Raw genomic sequence first — 13546 nt, 5'->3', positions numbered from 1 at the left:
AAAACACTTGGAAATGAAACTAACCTTCTAAATAATCTATGAGTCAAGGAGAAAGAAAGTCTCAAAGGAAATAAAAAATACATTGAACAGAATGAAAATATGACATATCAAAACTTGTGGTACACTGTGAAAGTACCAAATGTTTACATTAGAAAACAGAAAAACAGTAATGTAAGTTCCTACCTAAAGAAACAAGAAAAGAAGAGGAAAGAAAACCAGAAAAAAGGCAAAAGAGAGGATGTATTTGAGGTGAATTAGAGTCAAAAGGGCTGTTATTTAATGGGAATAATGTAGAAATGGAATATGAATGAGCAGAGAATTAGAGAAGGAGATGACCTGGGACATATGAAAAGATTGTTGAGTGGCCTGAGGAACCAGCTCATGTTGGAAATTCTATTAGATGAGATTGAAGAGATCAGATTTTCAGAGGACCTCAAAGTTGAGACTAACTAGCACAGATGTGGTATTTGGAGGGCAAGGGGTTGAAGATGTGGTCAGTTCTATATCCATATGCCTTGACATGTGGCTGGATAAGAAAATAAATAGAGGAAAGGAAAGGCTCACAGTATTGGGCACCTCAATGAGGCCAAATAGCAGATGACACGGAACCCAGCCACTGTTAGGATAATTTGAGTCACAGTGGGATATTGAACTTGAGTCTTCAGAAGTCCAGTTATCCTCAGTGATGCCAAGTGGCTGGGGGTGGTTGAAGTGCTAAGAAGTGAAAGGGCAGGGTGGTGAAGTCAGAGTGTGTGGGATGGGTCTTCCATGTGGTTATTGATGAGGTCTACCTAGGATGAGGACAGGACTTGGAGTGTTGAAGAAACCTATTAAAATTGCCCTTAGAGTGTGGGGAAGAGTGGTGATAATACCCACATCTACTCACCACTCTCAGCTAATACCCTCTTGTTAGCAATCAGCACTGGGAAAGAAAGTAAGGGCAACAATAAGATTAGGAAAAAAACCTGGTTTCAGGGAAGGCCAGGCAGTAAAGGGAATGTTTTGAAACAACCTATTTTCCTGCTTATTAACTGGCTTGTGTGTTGGTTTTTAAGCTGAGTGGGGACAGAACAAGCAAACTCTTCTGGGGACACATTTTACTATGTAGTCCCATAAAATTCTGGGTACGACAGTCAGGATGTTTATCTGAATATTAATCCAGATCTCTGACCTCAAGCAAGTTGTTTCCCAACAGAAGACCTTGTGTGACCATTTATATAACAAAATAGTTGAAATTCATGAGCTCTGTATCTCCCACTGGCTTTAATATCTATGGGCCCTAGATAGAAATGCTAGGATCCACCTGACATAGTAGTTATTGTCTAACATCTTGTCCTATCTAGAGAGAAAGACCTTGGAGGAAAGAACATGAAACTTGCTTGTTGAAGTGCAAATCCCATCCAAAAAACTGCCCAAAGATATCACTGTGCAACTTCTTGTCAGAGAAAGAATTCTAAAATAGATGCCCCAGCACAATCTAGTGGTTAAACACTCCAGCTTTGGACACTGGTTGTTTTCCACTAACCAAATGTGTCATTTGGGTAGATTATCAGCCTCTCTGTATCTCATTTTCTTCAAGACAAAAATGAAAAATACAGTAGCATGTATCTCATAGAGCAGTGAATATTAAATAAAATGAAGTATGTAAAGCTTCAAACCCAGTGGCAGACACTTTGGAAGAACTCAATATGTGCCAACTATCATCATAATGATTATAATTATTATGGGAGGGAGCCAATATGACATTTCTGCTCTCTGTAAAACTCTACACAAGGATATATCCTAAAGCGAAGTGTACAAAAATAAATATACACAACACTTCACTTTCTGGGGCCCTGTCCCAGATATGGGAAGTTTCCAAGCATGTCATGAAGTCTTAAGTTTTCAAAAAAGGTTGGAGGTTCCATCAATCAAAGAGCTACATGTTCTTCTCTTACCCCTAAAAATCACAGATTTCCAGATGTTTTCAGGTTTTCATTTTTCACAAGACCAAGGGGAATTTCTCAGTGGAGAACATCTAGCAATCTTTATTCCTCTCCTTTCCCCCTTTAGAGGTCCTCCTCTTAAACTTCATTCTTTCCCCTACTTCTCCTTCATTCTTCCTTAACCATTTATTCTACTTTAACCTATCAACTACACTTCTTCCCCTGTCTTCCATTTTACTCCTTTTTACTCCCCCTTCCTCTTTATCCCATGTTCCCCCTCTCTTTTATTCCCCATCACCCCTCCCTTCTATCCCATGTCCCTCCCCTTTATTCCATGTCACCTGCCCATCATCTCCACCTTTTTATTCTCATCACCCCTACTTTTTATTCCTCATAAACCCCCTTTTGTCTCCAACCCCTCCACCCCTTTATCTCTCAATACCCTTCCCCTTCATACCCCATCACCTCCTCCTCTTTATTCCCCATCACCCGTCACTTTTATCCCATATTCCACCTCCCCTTTATTCCATGTCACCCACCCCTCCCCTTCACTCTCCATCACCCCTGCTTTTTATTCCTCACAACCCCCCTTTTGTCCTCATCACATCCACCCCTTTATCCCACATCACCCCTCCCCTTTATCCCTCAACACTCTTCCCCTTCATAACCTATTACCTTTGCCCCTTTATTCCCTATCACCCTCCCTTTTATCCCACTTATTCTACTTTAACTCTTCCATTCTCTTTATTCAACAACAGCTCTTCCCCTGTCTTCCATTTTATTCCTTTTCACACCGTCACCCTCTTCCTCTCCACCCATATCCCCTCTCCCCTTTATTCTCCGTCACCTCTGCCTCTTTATTCCCCTCTTTATTCCCCAAAACCCCTGTTTGTCCCCATCACCTCCATCCCTTTATCTCACAACACCCTTCCCTTTCATACCCCATCACTTCCTCCTCTTTACTCCCCATCATCCCTCCCTTTTATTCCATGTCACCTAGCTCTCCCCTTTATTTCCCATCACCGTTTCTTTATTTCCCATCACCCTGGCTTTTTATTCACCATAACACCTTTTGTACTTATCACTTCTACCCCTTTATCCCACATCATGCCCTCTCCTTTATCCCACAATACCCTTTCCCTTCATACCCCATCACCTCTGCCCCTTTATTCCCATCACCCTTCCCTTTTATCTATTTATTCTACTTTAACTTTTCCATTCTTTTTATTCAACCACAACTCTTTTCCTGTCTTCCATTTTACTCCTTTTTAGTGCCCATCACCCTCTTCTTCCTTTTTTTTAAAGATTTTTTTTAAGATTTTATTTATTTATTTGACAGAGAGAGATCACAAGTAGGCAGAAAGGCAGACAGAGAGAGAGGGAGAAGCAGGCTCCCCGCTGAGCAGAGAGCCCAATGTGGGGCTCGATCCCAGGACCCTGGGATCATGACCTGAGCCGAAGGCAGAGGCTTTAACACACTGAGCCACCCAGGTGCCCTACCCTCTTCTTCTTTATCCCATACTACTCTCCCCTTTATTCCATGTCACCCACCCTTCCCCTTTATTCTCCATCACCACCTCTTTATTCTGCATCACTCCTGCTTTTTATCACCCATAACCTTCTTTTTTCCCCATCGCATCCATCCCTTTATTCCATGTCACCCTTCCCCTTCATACCCCATCACCTCTTCTTTATTCCCCATTACCCCTCCCCTTTTGTCCTTATCACCTCCATCCCTTTATTCCACATCATCTTTCACCTTTATTCATTTCCCCTCCCCTTTAGTCCATGTCATCTCACCCAGTTAGTCCTCATCACCCCTCCCTTTTATTCCACATCTCCCCCTTTGCTTTATTCCATTCCTCTCCGTCCCATTATTCCATGTCACCCCTCTCCTTTATCCCTCTTCCTACCTCTCTTTCCTCTTCAGCTCCAATCAGAGCTTCCCAACTTACCAACACAATATTCAAATTAAAAAAAAAAGACACACACACACAGTAAGCCATGAATATGCTGCTGTCACAATACAGATGTTTATTAATGATTAAATGCCAGAGAAGTTTTAACAATCACAAATCTTCGAGCTCTGCGGTTGTTACCCATTGTGTGATCAATTTCTATCCCTCAATACAATCATTCTTCATTCTATGGACCTTAGCAGTTGTTACCCATCAATATCAGCTATAATTTTGGATGTCATACATAACCCATATCTGTGTGTTACCAGAGCATGTCCCGCAAATTTGTACCGTCCTGCATAGAGGAACTACAGAGACGATAGTTAAGAACATTTGTAATCAGGTGACTTTAGCTACTTGGAACTATGTGTTTCTACCTAACTAGTTGTTTTGCTGACAATAGGATGTTAACTCCAGTTGTCTGTAAAACAGATCTAGGTAATAAAATCAAATTTTTCCTCTAACTTTTGATCCCAGAAGGCTAGTTAGGCTTACACTTGAGGTTTCCCTGTTAGCATGACCTGAGCCAAACTGCACAGAATTTTGGGAGTGGCTGTTGGATGAACCATTGGTCTAAATAATTTAGGGGGAGGAAATCCTGAGGTGGTGGAGTTGCTGCGGGGACATGGCTATGAGTTGGTGTGACATGGTCTAGCATTAATTTTTCGTCAGCTATCAGTAGGCTGACCTACGTCCTAGCATGCCTCTTGAGGGCCTTTCCAATTGAGCTCTCGGGAGGAGGGAAGGAAAGTCAGGAAAAACATGCGATTCCCTTTTGGGGGGAGGGAAAGCACCTCGAGATTTGTGAGCTTCTCTGGGACAAGGTATTTACCACAAATGTCACATCAATTAAAGGAAGGGCTGAACTGTGGAAAAGCCAAGATCAGGGGTAAAAGAGAAAGGCAAGGTAGCACCAGGTAGCCTGGGCATGACACGGAAACATCTCTGCTTTTGCTGGCTAAAGGGACCAAACATCCCCAGTGAAGGAGCTGGCAGTGTGTTTGGAATTCTCAGCCTGACCCGAGCATCAGGTGGAAATCCTTCTTACCCTTTACTTTCTTTACCTTCAACATCTTTACCTTCAACATTCTCCTCAATGTTTCCTGTGACATCCCAGGTCTACCCCCACCCTTTTCCCCTGTCCGGCACCTTATAGAAGGAAAAACATCTAAGGAAAGAAGTAGCCGATGCCAGTTTTGGCCTCCTTTTCCCGGGGCACACGGAGCAATGGGCGGTCTTGCTCTGGAATGGGGGGGTTACCCGCTCCTTCCTCATCGTCATGGGAACGGACAGTGCCGGGAGGCACAGCTGGCTCCTCAGAGGAACCTGGAAAATAGTAACAATGTTAACTCCTTATGTTTCTAGACTTTATATTTTGCACAGCCCAAGGGACTAAGACCTAATTTAGCCCTTCAAATACAATACGAGGCAAGAAGTTAGGATAGGAATGAGTATCCCCATTTGACATGTTAAGGAAACTGCAACCTAACAGTAGAATATAGATCTCTAAATCTAGGCCCACTGTGGAAGGTGTTGGGGGTAGGACTGAGTTAGAGAACAGAAAGAGTGAGACAGATACCCTGTGCTCAGAGCAAACAGACACCACCACCAGGAAGGCAGGGAAGAGGGTGGCCTCCTAACAACCACCACCACCCTATAAGCAGCCTGACTAATTTCACTAAGCAAGTGAGTAACAAAGTTGGAGCTGGAAGTTTACAGCACTTCACAGAGGGGAGAAAACAGGTGTCAGTCATCAATGACTCTGGGGAGGACTTGTGGTTCATGACTTGGCCAGGCCAAGACTTGTTTTTAAGGAGGGTTGTATCTACAGGAAATGTAACATTTGCATCTTCTTTATGGATTGCCTTTGGACTCCAAAATTCTTTGGAGCCGAGATCATTAGGCATCGGCACAGCTTCCACATTCATGATTTCTGCAAGACTGACGGCCAGGTCTGGCTGAGGGTCTGGAATTGTGCTGAGAATGGACATTTCTTCAGGTTCTGGAACCAAATTGCTAACTTCATCCTCTTCAAAGGTGTTGGCTTTGTCTTTCTGAGAACTAGAAATTTTGTTGCGAACTTGAGCATCCTCAGATTCTAAAACCTTAGTAAGAACTAAGTCTTTTTCAAGATTGAGGCTTTCTTTAGAGCTTTGGATTCCACTGACATCAGAGGCTTCTTTGTGTTCTGGGATTTCTTCAGCATCTGAGGCTTCATCACTGTCTGGGACCTTACATCTGAAGATTCTTCTTGGTCTTGAATTTTATCAAAATCAGACACATCTTCAGATCTTGTTACCACACGGAGAGCTGGGACCTCTTCAGAGCTGGAGTCTTCTTCAGAGCCTGCAATTCTATTGACTTCTGGAGTTTCTTCCTGATGTGGAATTTCTTCAGAAACTGAGGTTTCTTCATCATTTGGAACTCCATCAAGAGTTGGCACCTCTTCAAGGTGGGGATCTTCTTCAGAGTCTGAGAGTCCATTACTCTCCAGGGATTCTTCGTGATTTAGGATTTCATGACCCCCAGGGGCTTCTTCAGGGCTTGGCACCACCTGAAGAGCTGGGACTTCTTCAAAATCAAGGTTTTCTTCAGAATCTGAAATCCCATTGAGCTCTGGGGTTTCTTCATGGTCTGGAATTTCTTCAGCATTTGAGGATTCATCATTTGGGATTTCGTCAAGAGCTGGGACCTCTTCAAGATTGGGATCTTCTTCAGAATCTGGGTTTTCATCATTACCTGAAGCAACTGTATGGTCTGTGATTACATCGGTGTCTGGGACTTCATTGTTTGGGATTACATGGAGATAAGGAATTTCTGCGAGGTCAAGATTTTGGTTATCTTCAAAATTGGGTCCTTCTTCAAGGTCAGAGTTTGGGTTTTCTCCAACATTTGGGATTTCTTGCATATCTGGGGCTCCTTCAGGGTCTGGGACCGTATCAAAATATGGCATTTCTTCAAAGTCTGGGATTTCAATGAGTTCAGGAACTTCATCATCAGGGTCTAGAATATCTTCAAGGGAAGGAAGATCATCAAAATTCAGGGTATCATCATCATCATCATCAACATCGTCATCATTGTCATCATCATCATTGTCATCATCATCTTCTTCATCAAGCTCTGGGATGCCTTCAAGATGTGGGCCTTGAATCTCAAGGTCATTTGGGATCTCGAGACCTTGAACTTCCCCAAAGACTACTCCTTGATGGAGATACTCAAATACTAGCTCTTCATGGACTGACACATCTTCCTCAGAGGACTCATCTTCCCCAAGGAGCTCATCTTCAGCAAGGACCTGGCCTACAGGAAAGACCTGACCTTCACCAAGGGACTGACCTTCACCAAGGGCCTGACCTTCACCAAGGGCCTGACCTCTAGCAGGGAACTGACCTTCATCAAAGGGCTTGCTCTGAGCAAGGACAGCAGCCCGGACTTCAGCAGAATTTTCCACTGGATCAGAGAGTAAAGCATCCTCTTCCATCTTTATGCGTGCGCTCCTGGATGGGAATGAATTTTAAAAAGCAAGTCAGTTTTTTATACTTAGATTGTCTAACATGATGGTGGTTTGGGATTAGAACCCCCACAGGCAATGCTGCTTCAGGCTAAGCTTAAACAAACCAACACAACACTCACTGGATCTTCCTCAAATTCCTGCGTCTGATAAAATCCAAGGCTTCAGGACTGGATTTCCACACGCGCTTAGCAACCTGCTTCTGAATATGGGGAGGCACCTGAGGGTAAAATGAGCAATGTTAGCCTTTATTATATGACATTTTAAATTTAGACTCATCTCTATCAGGTATCCAGGACTGAAGGCACCGTAACCATCTAATGCAGGAGGAATTTCTGGAAAATTTGGTGGCTGCCTGCTTTGGCTACCATCAGGGATGCATGTACGTCTCTCCCTTGCCTCGTGAATAGGAGAGAGAAAGCTGTGAAGTAAGTTTGTCCAGAGGTTCCATTTACCTGGAAGAGGATATCCCAGTTATCAATCATGGCACGGACCACATTGACAGAAGCAACATAGTGGTCAATCCCCAGTCTTGTCTTCCTGGACTCCCTCTTAGCAAATTTTCCCTTCTTCAGCAGAGCAGATCCAAACACCAGAGCCAAATTGGTAGAAGTCATACGGTTGCCTGAAACCTATGAAAAGGAAAGCAGAAAGTGCTCAACTCCGAGGTGCTGATGGAAATGACAAAATTATAGATGTCTCTTTTTGTTCTTGTTTCCCTCTCCTACTGTGTGTCTCTGTCTCTCTCTCGTATACTCCCACACATGTCCCCTACTACTCTCATAACTCTTTTCCAGGGCTGTTTTTTGTTGTTGTTTGTTTTGTTTTGTTTTTACCAATTGTCCGTCAATGCCAATGGAGTCCTCGCAATTCTCAGTGACTTTATGCAGGGCCTTCAGCAAACGCTCCAGGGTGTCACTATGGCAAGGTGGCATCAGGTAAACCAGCAGTTGCAGGGCAGAAAGCTGATCCTGTGGCTTTAGAGCTAGAAGGAGGAAAATAAGGGCTGGCTCAGGGGGCTAACCTTGGCAGCAACCTGGTATCAAGAGAAATGTGATGATGCTTGAAAACTAAGGAAAGCTATGGAGAAAGAACCCAGACATCTTGTCTTTGCTCATTCCCGAAGTATTTGAGCTCAAGAACCCTAAAAGCAAGAAAGTGCTCCCATCAAAATCAGACCCCTTCTATAGAACCTAGGTTCTTCTTTGCCCTGAGAGGCACACAAAGCTTCAAGAAGCTCTAAAGAAATTTCCAAACAATAGACTTACAATGGAATATTAAGAGATGCAAGAAAAGCAATCTGGATAGGTGTTTTCATCTTCTGATGTTTATTCTGTTTTAGTTCTTTGGGGTCCTGCAGCCAGAGCTCTGTCCCGAGACCCCCACACCCCATACTACTTACTTTCCTTGCCTGAAAAGGGAAAGCAGGGGCATCTGGGTGGCTCAGTGGGTTAAAGCCTCTGCCTTCAGCTCAGGTCATGATCTCAGGGTGCTGGGCTTCCTTCCCTTCCTCTCTCTCTGCCTGCGTCTCTGCCTACTTGTGATCTCTGTCTGTCAAATAAATAAATAAAATCTTTTTAAAAAAAAGAAAAGGGAAAGCAGAAGACTTACTTGCTGTCAGAAGGAAGGACATATACAGATCATCTGGCAGCAGAGAGTCCTTCATGTCACGGAAAAACTCCTTGAGGAGTGCAGCCACATCATGCACGTTCTGAGTGTCATCCAACACGACATCGAGCCCTTGATCAAATTCTTCACGGAGCTAGGAAAAGGGAGAGAATACATGGATCTTCTGCCCTGCCCACCACAGGCCACCTCCTGTCTCAAGCTTCAGTGGAAGTAGCTGGCAATATGGTGTGCCTGAGGGGCTAGAAAGAAGATTTTCATTGGCCCCCAACACACACCCCAAGCATGAAACTCCCCCAGGTCTGTCGGCAGGGGGGGGCGGGAAGAACCCCACACACACCCACACCTGCTTTTCCTCAGTCAGGGAGCATAAGTATGAACATAACCAATTTACCTCACGCACTCTCTCCTCTGAGTATTCCAGGGTGAAAATCCCCACCGTGCTTAAGCCTGAAAGAAAAGACCAGGGGATGCTAAGTATCTCTGGTCCCCTTCCCCACCGCATTTCCCCTTTCCCCAGCTGAATCCCAACACCAGCTGGGGGCAGGAGAATGTTCCCATCTTTGACCACATGACCTCTTTTCTCCCCCCTTTTCTAGAACACCATTCTTTCCCTTTAATTGCCTCCTACCTTGATTTAGACATCATTTCCAGGTCCCCTTACCATGTTTTTCAATGAAGCTGCAGCAAGCCTCAACAACCTGGGGGATTTGTTTAGCAATCGGATTGAGGCTCATCTTCCTTTTGGATCCCAGAAGTCGCTGGCCAATTGGAAAGGAAATCTTGGAAAGTTGCAGGGTCTGCAGCAGCAGAGCCCCATCCTCCAGTTCAGCCAGGCTGTCCACAGATACTGCACCCTGTGGAGAAACGCAGACTATCTTAAAAATGGGGGGGGGGGGTTAGGAGGGTCCCTTCAGACCTTCCAGAGGATTGCGTTACATTCATAATAGGAGGCTGTTTCTCCGTGGCAAGCCAATTACACCCCTCCAACATGTTCCGTTCATCTCCCCCCTTCCTCTGAGGACAGGTCTTGATCCTCCTGCCGCCCCCCCCCCCACCCCGCATCTCTGGATGCCTCAGGGCCACCGCCTGAACCACTGCCTGAACCTTTAACTCACTCGACGCCCACGGCGAGTAAACTCCCGGGGCAAGGAGGGCTCATCCCGCCTTCGACTGAAAAAGCGCCTGATGCGGCCAAACATCCTTTGCACCACATTTCCCCGACGACGGCCCGCAGCCTGACCGGTGGATTCTTCAATCTGCATCGCGGCTGTTAGTTCAAGATGCTTGCGGCGGGTAAGCTCATTCACCAGCACCTCTTCCAGACGAATGCCAAATGTCTTCAGTGATACGACTGGGAAGCCAGGGAGAGAAATTATGAGAAACGTCAACGCTCCGCAGCGCTTAAATATGGAGGAACTGCAGGGGCTGTGGCACCCACACTTCTAAGCAACCGCCCTCCGCCAACCCCACCCCTCCAGACCCACAGCGCCCCTCCCCGGGGAGCGACCAAAAAAACCCTGCAGCGGTGTGGCGGAAGGACTCAGCTCCACTCAAACTACCCCGACGGAGCTCAAGGTCCCTGTCTTAAGTCCTGCCAGGGGGTGACAGCCTCGAAACAATGAGGGCAGTTTCTTCTGGGCGATCTATCTGGAGTGGGTGCACCGGGAAGGCTTAGGCAGATCAGCTAGGACTGCTGCGTGCCTGTAGCTAGTGCGCCATTTCCTGAAATCATCCCCTAGGGCATTGAGGGGGTGGGCCCCCAGCAGCAGTGGGCACCGCCCAGCCTCCAGTAACTAGGGACACAATATGGGGGGTCCGCAGCCCATTTAGTTCCTAAGAAAATTAAGAAAGCCCCTCACCCCTCTGCTGTCCTCTCAGAATCAGAAACCACTTCTCAAAGGTGTTTGGACGGTCAATAGGTAGAGCTATGGAAAGAGAAAAAGAAAAGACACGCACGCTCACACAAAAAGAATTTAATAAGTGTCGAAAACATCTCAGTGTATTGATCTGCAGGGAGGGGGATGGCAAAGAGTCCGATCCAGCATGCTCGAAGTGTTGTGCTTTCTCCCAACCTCAGTTTCCCCGTCTGACAACGGGAACAAGCCTATCTATCACACCTGAGTCTCTAAGAATTTAACCGGATCAGACGACTGGAGGCGCCGCGTGCGCACAGCACACCGTGTCAAGCACGGCAGTAGCTCCACACTACGCTTCAAGCATCAACTGCGGGCTCTGAGGCGCCGGTACAGTGCAACAGGCTAGGGGAGGGGCTCCACCTGCCGCGCGGCCGCAAGTAGGGGTCTCCAAGTTCCCGCGGGCGCGCTCGCGCCCCGGCTACCGTCGGCTCCACGAGCCGCAGCCCGAGAAACCGCGCCTTGCGCCATCGCGGCGCTCAGACCCCGGCAGCGGGGTCTCCTCGACCCACTCGTGGCGCCCTCAGGCCGCTCCCGCTGCGCGCGCCTGGCGAGCCCACCGCCCTTTTCACTGCCGCAGGGGGGGCCCTCGGCCCGCGCGCCTCCTCCCACCTCCTCAGGGCCACCGAGTCCGCGAGCACCCCTGACCCCCCCCACACACACACACGCTCGGACCCCATCCAGGGCTTTGTCCCGCTTGCTCCCCTGCAGCGGGCTGAGGTGGGCAGCGCTCGCAGCGCACCTCCTGCCACGCTCCCGTGCCCGCACAGCCCTCCTGCTCTGAGCCCGGATTGGCGCGTGTCTCTCCCACTGTCTCGATATCTCCCTGAACTCGCCGTCTCTCGAGCGCGCGGTCTCTGTGCGTATTGGTCCCTTCTCAGAGTGTCCCTCTGCGCCACCGCCTCCCTCTGACTCTTTCGCGCACCGCACCTGGTGCGTCAGTCTCTTCACCTGCCCTCAGTCCACCTGGCTCTCTGACCGACCCTCAAGCCCCCCAGGCTTCAACCCAACTCAACTAATCTTGACCTCTCCCACTATAAAAAAAACCTTTCAACTCCCGCTTCCTCGGTTGTCTGGGCGCCCGGGGACGGGAGCGGGAGCCCCTCCCACCCTCCTGGACCCCAGACTCTGCCCGTCTCGCCCGGGGGTCCGCTCGCCCGAAGGCGGGGACGCCACGCTCCGGGCCGGCTCACCTCTGTCAGGTTTGAATTCAGAGAGGAAATGTCTGGCCACGAGTTCGTGGTAAGCAGTCTCTTGCAGCTTCAGACGCTCCAGCTCCGACAGACTGTGTATTGATATCATCCTCGTCCTGCGGTCCGGATTGTGTCCTGGGGCTCCTCCCAGGACGTTCACTAAAAAAATGAAAGCGGACAATAACAGCAAAGGGGGCATAATTCTGGGACACAGTGCCCTTGCTGCCTTCAGAAAAGGAATGCAGCCACCCATTCTGGAATCGGATGATTATCAAGGCTGCATCATCCAATTGTCACTGGACCTGGTGGAAGGAACTATGGGCGGTGGGGAGGATGGCAAAGGGGGAGGGAAGACTGGGAGGCGGCTTCACCCTCAAAGAGAGCTGCCTCTGGTTGCTTATTTAAAAAAAAAAAAAAAAAAAAACTAAAAAAAAAACTAAAAAAAAAAAAAAAAAAAAAAAAAAACAGCTTAAAAAAAAAAAAAAATCAGCCCTGAACCGACAGTCCAGAAAAGAGAAAACCTAATTAGGCAAAAAACCAAAACCAAAACAAAACAAAAAAACAAAAAAACAAAAACAAAAACAAAAACCCACCAGAAAACAAACGAAAAACAAAAGAAAGAAAAGGAAAAAAAGAAAAAAGAAAGAAAAAAAGATTAGAAAGAAAATCAACCAACCTTATTCACAATTTTAAAATGTACACTGAGACAAGAATAAGGTAATATTTTCCATCAATTAATTAGAACAGTGATGGAGTTCACTTTTATTTTTTAATGATACTATTCTATGCTGGTCAGGTTGGATGAAATGGGCACATCCATCTAGGTTAGGAGCACTGAAAATTTGCACAGCTCTTCCAGAAAGCAAACTGGACACATCAGTATGGAGCCAAACATCATCCCCAGGCCCTTTGACCCAGTAATTCCCTTCTAGGAATCTATCCTAATGAAATCTTACTTTGGACAGTAAAAACTATATGTACATGAGCCATAACAAGAAAACATGTAAGGGGGAAAAGCTAGGCCAGCAACAAGACTAGTTATATAAATTAAGGAATGACCACAGTCTGGAAAATTATGTAATCATTAAAGTGAGTCTTACAAAGAGCTTTTAAACAGCAAATACAAAATATAGAATTGTATTAATTATGATTACAACCATGAGAAGAAAAACATGCATAAAAATAAAAGACTGAAAGAAATGCACCCCAATAAAAACAGCATCCGTATTAAGTGGTAAGATTTTTGTTTGCCTTTTGCCTTTTTTCTATTTACCAAAAATTGCACAACTTGATTATATGATTTTTTTTTTCATGAACAAAACATCAGTTTGTGCCAAAGCAATCAAACATCATTTTGAGGCCATTTCTAGTGAGACTCCCTACTATAGGTTTGGTGATCAGACCGAAGCTTGTCTTA

The 13546-nt window shown here is 46.2% G+C and overlaps 1 protein-coding gene across 2 annotated transcripts in view; it reads right to left on the bottom strand.

Moving 5' to 3' along the window:
• Window positions 1-3935: 3935 nt before the first annotated feature.
• ARHGAP36 (Rho GTPase activating protein 36) overlaps window positions 3936-13546 on the bottom strand; it is a gene marked incomplete at its 5' end in the record, with an annotated part of 31135 nt that continues 21524 nt past the window's right edge. Inside the window, 11 exons of one of the 2 annotated variants that reach the window (XM_080795302.1) lie at window positions 3936-5209; window positions 7274-7380; window positions 7517-7614; window positions 7850-8026; window positions 8231-8379; window positions 9006-9156; window positions 9415-9470; window positions 9685-9877; window positions 10139-10374; window positions 10883-10948; window positions 12130-12288. In XM_080795302.1, the coding sequence (XP_080651428.1) occupies window positions 5052-5209; window positions 7274-7380; window positions 7517-7614; window positions 7850-8026; window positions 8231-8379; window positions 9006-9156; window positions 9415-9470; window positions 9685-9877; window positions 10139-10374; window positions 10883-10948; window positions 12130-12288 (1550 nt within the window). In that variant the 3' untranslated portion in view covers window positions 3936-5051. Of the gene's footprint in view, window positions 5210-7273; window positions 7381-7516; window positions 7615-7849; window positions 8027-8230; window positions 8380-9005; window positions 9157-9414; window positions 9471-9684; window positions 9878-10138; window positions 10375-10882; window positions 10949-12129; window positions 12383-13546 lie in introns of those variants that run through there. The other variant, XM_080795301.1, reaches the window with a different exon arrangement.

Source organism: Martes martes (assembly GCF_963455335.1).
Source record: "Martes martes genome assembly, chromosome: X".
NCBI lineage: Eukaryota > Metazoa > Chordata > Mammalia > Carnivora > Mustelidae > Martes > Martes martes.
Note: the sequence above shows the minus strand (reverse complement) of the source record. Positions and strands in the feature narration are given on the sequence as shown.